Source organism: Lycium ferocissimum, chromosome 7, assembly GCF_029784015.1.
Source record: "Lycium ferocissimum isolate CSIRO_LF1 chromosome 7, AGI_CSIRO_Lferr_CH_V1, whole genome shotgun sequence".
NCBI lineage: Eukaryota > Viridiplantae > Streptophyta > Magnoliopsida > Solanales > Solanaceae > Lycium > Lycium ferocissimum.
The window spans coordinates 14,100,304-14,111,822 of NC_081348.1; the positions used below are offsets into that span (position 1 = coordinate 14,100,304).

At 34.8% G+C, this 11,519-nt stretch overlaps 1 protein-coding gene across 1 annotated transcript; it reads left to right on the forward strand.

Annotated features, from left to right (window-relative positions):
- Positions 1 to 735: 735 nt before the first annotated feature.
- On the forward strand, positions 736 to 11,104 carry LOC132061940 (protein MAIN-LIKE 1-like). Its single transcript, XM_059454614.1, has 2 exons — positions 736 to 1,230; positions 11,099 to 11,104. Exons 1-2 carry the CDS (start codon positions 736 to 738, stop codon positions 11,102 to 11,104), a joined length of 501 nt encoding a protein of 166 aa, XP_059310597.1.
- The last annotated feature ends 415 nt before the right edge of the window (positions 11,105 to 11,519 follow it).

Consider the following 11,519-nt stretch of genomic DNA (forward strand, 5'->3'; position numbering starts at 1 on the left):
GAAGTTGGAGTTGGTTTTGAAGCTAATAGACAAAAATAGCATGTCCTTTTTTTTTTTAATACCAAAATGGGTATTTCGTTGGATAACTGACGAAATACTATTCCGATCCGTTAAAAAAATATATATATTTTCCTTGCATCCCCTCTCCAGTCATATGCTTTGTTTTAAATAGAAAAGAAGTAGTTATATGCAAGATGAATACTATTATGGCAATTATGAGCTTAACTAAAAGTTTAATTACATTTCGTTCACCACATAGGGAACTACAATTATTTTTTGACAGTTGTACTCTTATTAAATTTTTTTTCTTTTCTCACGTGATAATATATCTTATAGTTTGACCTTTATTGACTTTCCTATTGAATATATAGTAAACAATTCTGTAATGTGTTGTCCATTATTCTAACAAGGTGGCTTGGTGTTGCAATGTTATAGATATGGATCGCTCCAAAGTAACTGTACATCCAGGTCCAGAAAACTATGATTTATTAATACTCCAGCATGAGCATCGATCCCATGGGATGGAAAAAACCGGAAAGAACGCGTGTTTAACTATACGTCGTGCGGATCATGAATTACGGAATTACGCGAGGCAATACCCTTTACATAATCGCATCCTTAATTACTTTGAGAGGTGTGGATTTGGGGAGTTTTAGCAAGAGGTAATGTGCAAATGATGAAGGAATCATCACTGCACTTATTGAGAGATGGCGTCCAGAGACGCATACATTTCATATGCGGACTGGCGAATGTACCATCACACTGCAGGATGTCGAGGTGTTATATGGCATTCCTGTGGATGGCCACCCATTGGTGCAGAGAAATGTTAAAAATATAACTAAATCAAGGTGGCAGGAATTGATGTACGACCTTACTGGTTGGTTGCCCGGAGAAGAAGCAATTGTAGGTAATAGCTTGTTGGTAATAACACAATTATCTAATCATTTGGAAACCTTGATTGCCAATAATGATATTTTAGATGAACACACTGATGAGGCTGAGGTACAAAAGAGGGTCAGGTTGTACCTGCTTTGGTTGATTGGTGGCAATATATTCCCTGATAATAGTGGTTCAAAGCTTAGTTTACACTTTTTGCTTGATATAATAGACCTTGATGCAATAGGCGGGAAAGCTTGGGGAGCAGCAACATTATCATACTTGTACAATTGTTTATGCCGTGCTTCGATGTCCAATAGCCGTGATGTTTGTGGATTTATTGCTTTGTTACAGGTACGTGAATTTCAATAATATATTGCTCTACTTCAGTAGAAATAAGAGATCAAGCAGCATTCTTATAACCACCATTACTCAAATTTTGAAAAATGAAATTAGGAATCGAAAGTTGAGCTTTATTATAAACACTAAATGTACCACTATATATAATGCAATCTGGATTATTAATATTTGTGTATAATTCTAAATGTCAGCTAACCATATTTCCTTGAGTTATATTAGCGCATTATCGGAACCCAACCATAACAACACAATTTTCATGTGTATTTTCGGGTTATTTTATTTAATTCAAAAAATATTTATATATTTAAATTTACTTATACAAGTTTGGGCTTGGGAGCGAATAATCCCGATGCCCATTACTTGTCCCAAGAGTAAACGAACGAAATATTGTAAAGGGACTCGTCGTGGAGTTCGTGAAAGCGAGGCACGAGCCGTGCTAGCGGCTTGTAGGGATGTTTTAGACAATCGATGATCGTGTATTTTTCCTTTTAAATTTTTTTTTGATAAGAAATGTGAAAAATATAACAACAATAGAGTTTTTATAGATTTGTTCATTTTTTGCTAACTCGTACTATGATAATGGGTTGATTTTGTTTTAATTTGTTATAGCTAATTTGCTACAACTTGCTACTTGTTGTGATATTTTTTAGATCCCATTTCTTCTTTTAGTATAATTAGTATTTTGTCTAGGTTTGTTTTAATGGCTAGAAGGTTACTAAAGTATTTTATTTTGTTTTTATTTCCATCAAAATTCATTATGGAATTTTCAAGTTAGCCTGTTCTTGTTATGCTTTGGAACTGAATAAAAAAGAAAGTGCTCCTACGAAGGATTTGGTCATGATACGCGTTCTACTATTGAGTATTTTTGATTCTTCATTTGCACGGTTTGGAAATGATGAAATTTTGTGTATTTAGAAGGAAGGAAATTGCTTGAATGTTCTAATCTTTACTTAACTGAAAATGCATAATGGATGTTTGTTGTAATGAGAAAATTTATAATTTGTATTATAAATTATAAATGCTCGTATAATATTTTTGCTATCATAGTTTGTGTGGGAGCCTTATACGAGAGGCCATCAATGATGGACTTCCAGAGTGGTGCCGACGCGGTCAAGACATTTGGATGGTGCAGTTGCCACTCATTTGTGGGATCTACCGAGAGTGGCACATGGCGGGTCGGGTCAACAGACAATTTGGTAAGGAGCAGTCTGTTCCGGGACCAATCCCCCCACATAAACCATTTCATTTTTCAGTGGACAAGCGATTTAAGGTAAGTCAGGAGATGGAGGAAAAATTTGAGGAAGCTGAATATTTGTGGGAACGCCGTCGGGAACTAATAGTTGAAGCTCCATATACCACTGTAGCTCCCGGACCGGATTCTGAATATTTTAAATGGTACCGGAGGTACTCCCGCACCTTGATAGGAAATCCAGAACGTACCGTGGATAGGGGATACCAACACCTCGCAGAGGAGGCACGAAGTTAATCGGTACGTAACTTTTGGTGCATGTCAAGTTAAATAGACAGTTAATGATGTACTATATAGTTTTCTAACATTTGAGTAGAAACAAAATTACTGGTAGTACTAATTAATATATCTTGAAAAATAGTCTAAGAATTTGACTTACTACACTCATCCAATTCCAGTATTCAGGCAAATTTACCATGAAAATCTTAACCTAGGTGCTTCGATTTTTATACTTTATCTCTTTCGTTATTTAGCAAAAAGACTGTATAATAATAAATTGACCATGATTATGAAAGTAATTTAATTATATTTTCTAACTAAATCATCATATAAAGGATTTGGAACCGATTTACATGCAAATACATGTGTATCATATGTATTAAATATTATAGTAATATTAATAACTATATCGTATATGATACACATTAATTTCTTTTTGCCAATCAGTGGCTTTCTTACGTCACTGTTTGTTATATATTTTTTTGTAGGCTCGTGAAATTCATGGAGTTAGACATTTGGCTTACGTTGTTCGTAGAAAGTCGCCGTAGTGGCCTTCGTATTCTCGTGGTATGAATGCATTGATGCAAAGGTACCATGAGTCAAATATGCTCATGAATGAGCTTGAGCAACTGGGGGCACCTAAGTCACGTCGATTCTCTGTGTGGATGGAACGCAGGGATATGGTAGATTATGAGATAGCTGTGAAACAAATTCGAAAGGAGAATAATAGGATGTTGGTGAGATGTTGTAGTAATTATATCCTTAAGCTCGCCGAAGAAAGCAAGCCGCAAAGAACAAATCGCACGCTAACAGAACATGAAAAAAAGCAAGTGTTTTAGCACACGAACTTTACAACCTGATGATGACATGCCTAACGAACGCCCTTAGGCCAACTATGTGTTATGTGTTTTAATTTTCAATTATAATGTAATTTTATGTTCATTCAATAAAGTGTTGTGTAAGTTCTATCCAACAATAACTGTTAAATTAAAGACAAAATTAAACTCTACAATATGAACCGTTTATATTTTAAAGTAAGGACGACAACATATTATTGAAGATTACATAAGATAACAAAGATTACATAAAATAGCAATAACATGGATCTCATAAAAAAACTTAAAAGAAACAAGCAACAACAACTACCGAGTACGATCGGGGCAACGATTTTTGTTGGCGACCGGTTTGCCGCAAGTTCCACACCTCCTAGCCATGCGAGGGCAGGAGCAATATCCATTTCATTCCTCCTTCTGGGGCTGTTTCGGGCTCCGTGTTCGCTCGTATGCGTGTTTGCAATTAAACAAGGGACTTGCAAAGTTAATATGCCTCATCACCCAAGGGAGAAAACTTTCCACCGTATGTTTGCTTGTAATACCTACAACCGTAGTACTTGCCAACATAGTCCTTAGACCGAATTTTAGATCCGACGGTAATTTAATTGTACGGGAACATGGCATGTGGTAGTTTTTCCATTTCCCACACGAACATTTTTTTCCATTGTCGAGACTTTATGGACATTTCCACCCTTACCTTCGTGTGCAAATGTCGAATCTCAAAGACTCCCAAATACAATGTTATAGTTCATTATATCGTGTGCATGGCGGCCCTATCCCAATATTCACTAACTTCTTATCAACACCGGCGGCCAAGTCTTCTTATTTACCATTAGCAGAAAGAAGGGCGCTTCTTTTAACAAAATGATCAACAAGATTTTTAAAGGTCAAGCGAACCATGGCAAGAATTGGCAATCCACGGTTTTCTTCAATAAACGTTGTAAGACCGAGAGACATTTGTCGTCATAGCCCCCCACCTATAACCACCGTCCTTATACAATGTCCATTTTTCCTTCTAAGCTCGCTTAACCATATATGCGCCGGCAGTGACAAAGTTTTGATTTGTTGCATCCTCATTTGGTATTTCTTCTTCTCGATGCTCTCGTAGCAGCCAACCACATTAGCTTCTCAAGATTAGTTAAGAAACTTTTTGTTAAAGTTGCTTTTTAAACGTCGAACACAAAATCTATGATGCGTGGTGGTCAGAACCATTCATGTGTCATTACACATTGCAAGATTTGGTGACGGTCGTAAATTAGTCCATTGCCTTTTCTATCACAAACAACATGTCTCCATAATAAACCGAGAAACCAAGTCCATGACTCATAGCTCTCACGTGCAACTATAGCATATGCAAGTGGAAAATATTTCCGTTTGCATCAACGCCAACAAGAATCAACAATTTCATCTCATACTTACCAATACGGGTGCCATCTATCGAGACGACCGGCCCGCAACTTTAATCCATCGATACTTGGTTTAAAGGCCTTAAAAGATACTTGAAGATGTGTTCGCCTTGTATTGTAGTTGACTCGTGTGTCCACTCAACAATAAGTGTCTTGATTGAAATGTTAGTGGCAGCCATGTATCGAGGCAATGCCCTAAAAGAACCTTCGAAATCACCATACACCATCTCAAAAGCTTTCTTACGCCCTTTTTGCGTTTTTCTATAACTAGGAGTATAGTGATGGATGCCTTTTATAGTTTCCTGAACAAACTTAATACTGATTTGTGCATTGATCATAACATATGGTATCAACGAAGTAGCAATCATGTTGCTATTCAAATTGAAATGATCCTCTGTATAATCATCCGTATCACAATTATGTGTATCACAATTATGTGGCTCAATCATTTTTCCCCGCTTTCCACATACCACTTCCGATCAACGAAAAAACGGATCATCCAACTACAACCTTCCTCATGCCGCTTGCAAATAACCTTCCAAAATGTACCTTTGGCTTGATCTCGTTTTATATTCTTTTTTGTGGGCTATATTATAGTAGTCTCACCGCACCTTTCATTTGCTTCTTGTTGTGAAATAACATACCTATTTGCATGTACAAGAAAAAATATCAATTCCTAATTACACCAATTAAAATCATAAAATTCAAAAATAATATATTATTAAAAAAATTAGTCGCACCAAACTAACTCGATTTGATAACTTTAGGATTATCGAATTCCAAAGTGCATCTCGAACAAAACCCGTTATCTCTCATGTATGCAAAATCTTCCTGCCTACTTTTTCCGTATTATCCAATTATGGGATCACATTTGAATGATAATTAACACTAACATTACTCTGGGCCGCAACATCTTCATCGTAATCGTCACCATCGCAGTACGATTGATCATCGCCCGTCCCTTCATGATCTAATGGACTATTTATCCGACTCATTTATTATATCATTAGCTAAATCGTTATTGCTCACAATATATATGGGGTTATCTTCAAAAAATTGTTATGCCTATAAATAAGAAAATTCATAGAATTTACAAGTCAAATACAATTATACAATCCATGAATAAAGTGAATAGAATATGATTATATTTACCTATCATCGTCCAATTCAAGATGTGAAGGGTGTCGTACATTTCAAATTATGCAACCGCGTAGTAGCATTATTTGGTCCACCCGTCTCACAACCCCGTCCACTCCAATCAAAGTTATGATCGTGCGTTGAAGCCACAAATATAAGGGGCAAAATTTAAAGACCACTCCAAAAGAAGGGCAATCCGCGCAAAAAAATGTTTTTAAATATACTAGTCTCTATGTTCGTACGATGCACGAATACCTTCCGTGTCTGCGGAGCAAAATTACCATCAAAATAAGCTCAAACATTATCCTTAATCATTTTAATGCGTAATTTTTTTTGTATGTATTTATCTATTCTATTATAATGGTAACACCAGTAATATTATTATTAAAATTTCTTAACTTTTTTTTCCATCTGAATTAATATACTTAGAAATTAATCTTACTTACCAATTGGAAGATATTTTATACGGAAAAGGGTCAAATATTTTATATGGATAAGGGTCTTATACAATGATCTATTTGGTCGATATTTCAGAAAAATATTAGTTGAACCATCCTAAGCAAATCATATTACTTATTAACTAAGAAAGAAAGCTGATCAAGATTAGAAAAAGGAAAGGAAGATATTGTTGATCTGAGAGTTCGGCCCATAATAAGTATTTTTAAGTCGTGGGCTGCAGGTAATGCTGCACGTATAAAATAGGAAAATTTCTTCATAACTACTTCTAAGACCTATTTATGAATAATAACTACCTTGATTTTATTTATTGTTCATAACTAAAATATTTTCTTAAATTACACATCAATAAATCCCGTATTTCACAAGTTTCTCTTTCAAATTAGTTTTCTCTCACCTCTCAAATTTATTTCTCCCTCACCCTTCCTTCTCTCTCTCTCTCTCTCTCGTTCTCTCTCGCCCCCGCATCTTTCGCATCTATTTCCTTGCCCGATTCCTTCAAATATGTCAAGTTACTTCATCGTAAAAATTGTTCAAGATTGACAGTTGGAACGAATGACAAGAGATGTACATCAATATCGCAATCCTCGTCCGAAGAATAACACTAGAGGTACTCTTCTCGATTTAAGAGATGTTGCATTCCTTCCGATTTATAAATCTGACGTTTTGGTTTGACTTTTTCGAATATGATTTATGATTTCCGATGAGAGTTGTGGAGCTTCATGCTCACCAAGTGTTTGATAAAATGCTCAAAGATATTTCGTTGTATTTCAATGTATCTAATTTATGAAACAATTTTCCGATATATTTCATTGTATTCCATTGTATATATGCATACTACAATTTTATATTTCTTAAACAATCAACCATATTTTAGTATATTTTTCTCGTATTTGGAAGTATTTCTAAAAGTTTGGAATGGAGTAATTTGGAGAGAGAAACGTGGGTTATTACTGCTGATCATGGTTGATTTAATTTGATTTACCATTTTGAAAGAAGAGAAGTTCATATTGAGCCGATTTTGTATTTCGTATTTCAAAAATGCGAACTCAAATTCGCTAACTTTGTATTTCCGTGTATTTCCCCGCCGTAAATATAACAAACAATACCATTTGTGTTGTCCATTCGTACTTCCATATCACGGCCCACTAGAGGGAAGAGAGCATTCCTTATTTGAGACTCCGAATATGATTTATGATTTGATGGTGGTACTCCTGGGCTAAATTACTCAATCAGATTTATATTACTCCCGTTTAACCCAGACAAGTTTCCGGATACTCACTCTTCTGCTTGGAAGTATTGAGTAGTGGCTAGTGTCTGCCGAATACAATACCCATGCGTTTTGCATTCGCATTCGTACTTCCTGAACCAATCATCCGAACGGCCAGCTTCCAAATTTGGCCAAATAGTTTTAAGACGAGTCTTTAAAGTTGGGTAGCTATTCATCTTTGTAAAGCCTAACAAATTACAATTATAAGTTTTTAAATGAAAAATGCACTGTGAGTAAAAAAGATATGATCAAATGTCTTACCACAAAGTCTACTTTCAATTCTTCAGCTGGATAATCATAGCATCCGCATTTTATGCCTACTCCTGCGCCAGTCGCTAGCCACATCCTGTGGATAGAAAACCGTTTTGAAAGACCAGGTTTGCAACTTATTGTCTGACAAAACATCGGAGGCCATTGCAACACATATTGCATAACTTGATATTGTTGAGGTTGACTAATAACTCTGAAATGAAACATAGTTATAACTAATATGAAGATTAAATGACGGTAAGGGTATTCCATGCTAGCTAGCTATGATCCAACTTCCCATTGCCGATTCAGTTTCTCCATTTGTTGGTGGCTCGATTCGACCCTGGCTCAAAGCCCCAAGTCCAAGTTTTGCTCAAATATATTGTGTATATATTTTCAATTGTCCAATTAACAAATCTATTTTAAAGGGTAAAAAGGGAGAACGGCATTTTTCTAAGAGGCTTCGTATATATATATATATAGTGTTTAAAATTGTGATTAGTACCTAATAATAGTCACAAGTTATTTATATATAAAAATACAAAAATAATTATTATATTATAATAATATTATTATATTATTATTAACATTATATATAACATTATTTTAATATATTATTTGTACAAATTTATACTCCATTATGTATTTGAAGGTTCTTTGATGTGTTGGGAATTTTTTCCTAAAGTTTTTATATTTTTCGTACATTTTCCTATTATTTTATCTATTTATTATTTATTTTTCGAATTAATTAATTAATATTCAAAAAAATATTTTTTTATGAAAACTATTATTTACAATGCTTATAAGTCATTTGTGAATGCATTAGATGAGGAATATCCTAAGTGTATATCATGTATACTGCAACAACTCTTTCTTGTCTTACTCTTTTTTTGGAATCAGTTTTGTTTATGCTTTCCTATTCTCAAATCAATCGAAGTACATTGCTTGAAGTCCGGACATGATTATGTCTTCTTCCTTTCTTTTTTTTTTCCCTCTTCTGTTGAGAGTATATATCGCCTGCATATTTCTTTATATGTTGCGTATTCCAATTATTTTCTTTTTGAGAAACAGGTTCTCATATGCTTGCTCCCCTACAGTAAGTACCACTAGATGATTCAAAACTCACAGGCGATAAGTACCACATGCCCTTTCAAAAAGGTTAGCAGGCAAACTCCAGAAATACATCTTATACGTGCCTTTTTCATATATAGGGGCCTTTCTTTATCAATTTTATTTTGGCTTTTGGTTTTGAGCTCAGCCAAGTGATATACTAAACGTGGGAAGACAAAATACTAGAAAATTGTGAAGAACTCGTAACGAACAAAGTATTCCGTAATGAGTAAAAATTAGCATAGTCAGCAGGAGGAGCTTTGCAACCCTGTAGCGCTAGCCACTATGATTTTAGACTTCTACACATCTGAGATCAGTTCCATACTTATTCAAGATAGCATTAATTAATAACTACTTATATTACTGTTTCACTAAGTAAACCTTATCTGCTGATCTATATTCTTGCTATATATCAATTCGGATACATCGTGCTCCGAGTCAAGCCTCCTTTAATGGTCTAAGAGGAAGCTTTGAGACAACACACAAGATGGTAGACAAAAGTTTTCAATACCTAACCATTAGATTAAAGATGAAACAAGGTAATCGAAAAATAATAACAGACAAATTGGAGAGAGGCTATCCCAGATTTGGATTTCAGTTCAGCGGGAGGCAATCATGTACCAAATCTATTACATAGCCACCAATCATAGTTTACGAAATTGAAGAATGATATCCAAATTGCTAAATAGTTCTAAATCTATGATTATAAGTAGTTTTACAGGCAACAAATGACTTGTTCAAACTCGGAAAAAACAAAGAAGATGCAAGAGAACACGAACTCTTACCATCTCTCGATGAGCCAATTTCGTCTAATCGATCTCATACTGTTGCAATATATTCAATTAGTTAGAGTATATTTGCTTAAATTTGAGAACAATTTTAAAAAGAAATACCGAAAACTTACCAAGCTAAACAGGCGAGGCTCCTTTCAGAGATAATCGTTAATCCTACAAACAAAACATTAAAAGAGTAAGTCTATATCATTACTGAAATAAATAATAAATTTACAGGCGAATCGTACGTACGTCTTCCAAATCTAATCATTACCATCCCATATAATTTTCCAATCCTTGATGTTTGTCCTGACTAATTCTAGGTATACCGCAGATAGAATGTTTGGGAAGAGGGTCTCTATCTTTTCAAATGTTGTCGTGAAAAGTTCATGATGGTGATTGTAATTCCTTCCTAAAACCACAAGTCCAGAAGTTATCCGATACATTGGGTTTGGCTTTGCACTATGATGAAGTGTCTCATGAAGCGGAGACGATATTGGAATTCTATGACGCTAATTATTTGTAAAATGAGGCCCGAGAATTTTATCAAGGACTCCAGGAATAATGTTAATGCACTTAAATATTATAGTTATTGAATCAAGGAATCTCCCTTTCAACTGGGAGCTCCAGTAAATAGGTCCATGATACATCCACACTCATCGCAAGGAAGCAATTAGAAATGGGTAACATGAAACACATAAAATGTTAACTATAGGAACAAAGAACAGAGGGATAAGGAAAGAAAGCCAAGTCAACCGAAAAATGAAAACAACAACGCCTCAATCCCAAACAAGATGGGGTTGGCTATATCAATCCTCGCTGGCCATTTTTTTGTGAAAACAATGTTTTTATTAAAAAGGAAATGAAAGGGCTTTAAGTTATCGGAAAGAAAACAAAGCATTTAAACAGTGCAAAAAGCATTTCTTAAACAGACTTACTTGCTCGTCGCCGCACCACCCGGCCAGTTCAATAGCAACTCAAGATAGTATCTATCTCAAAAGATGGATTTGGTATACCTATCTTGGCTTCAACAATTAAGTCTCTCAATTTCAAGAAATCTTGTCTCAAAGTTATATGAGTAGCTACAGGTTTTAATAGAAAAAATGGAAAATGTTATTAATAGTGTACGATTGAAATTACTTTTCTGTTTTATAATGTAGGCCTAAGGAGAGCAAATACTTACTTTCTCATGTCAAAGTCATTCAAGTTAGCCAACTTTACATTTCCGTTTTCATCATAAAATAGTCCTCTTCAGAATCCCATTCGATGTCTAGCGCGGAGACCAATGGCTAAAAAGTTCAAAAATAAAATAATTTTAAGATTTAGATAATTATTACAAAAAAAATGATATTACTTACTAGAACTTTATTCTAAATGTATTGGAGAATCCGATATATCTACCGTCTAGATTCTTCCGGCGATCGCCTTCAAATTTTGTAGAATCTCGACGGATTCGATCAACAAACAACAAGCCATTGTTCTTGTCATTAGATTGAATGGCAGAAAGTGATCTAGCCACAAAGTTTCCTTTCTTACTTTTGCCACATTCTATCAATCTTTGCTTGTGTTTTTTGGCCTCAA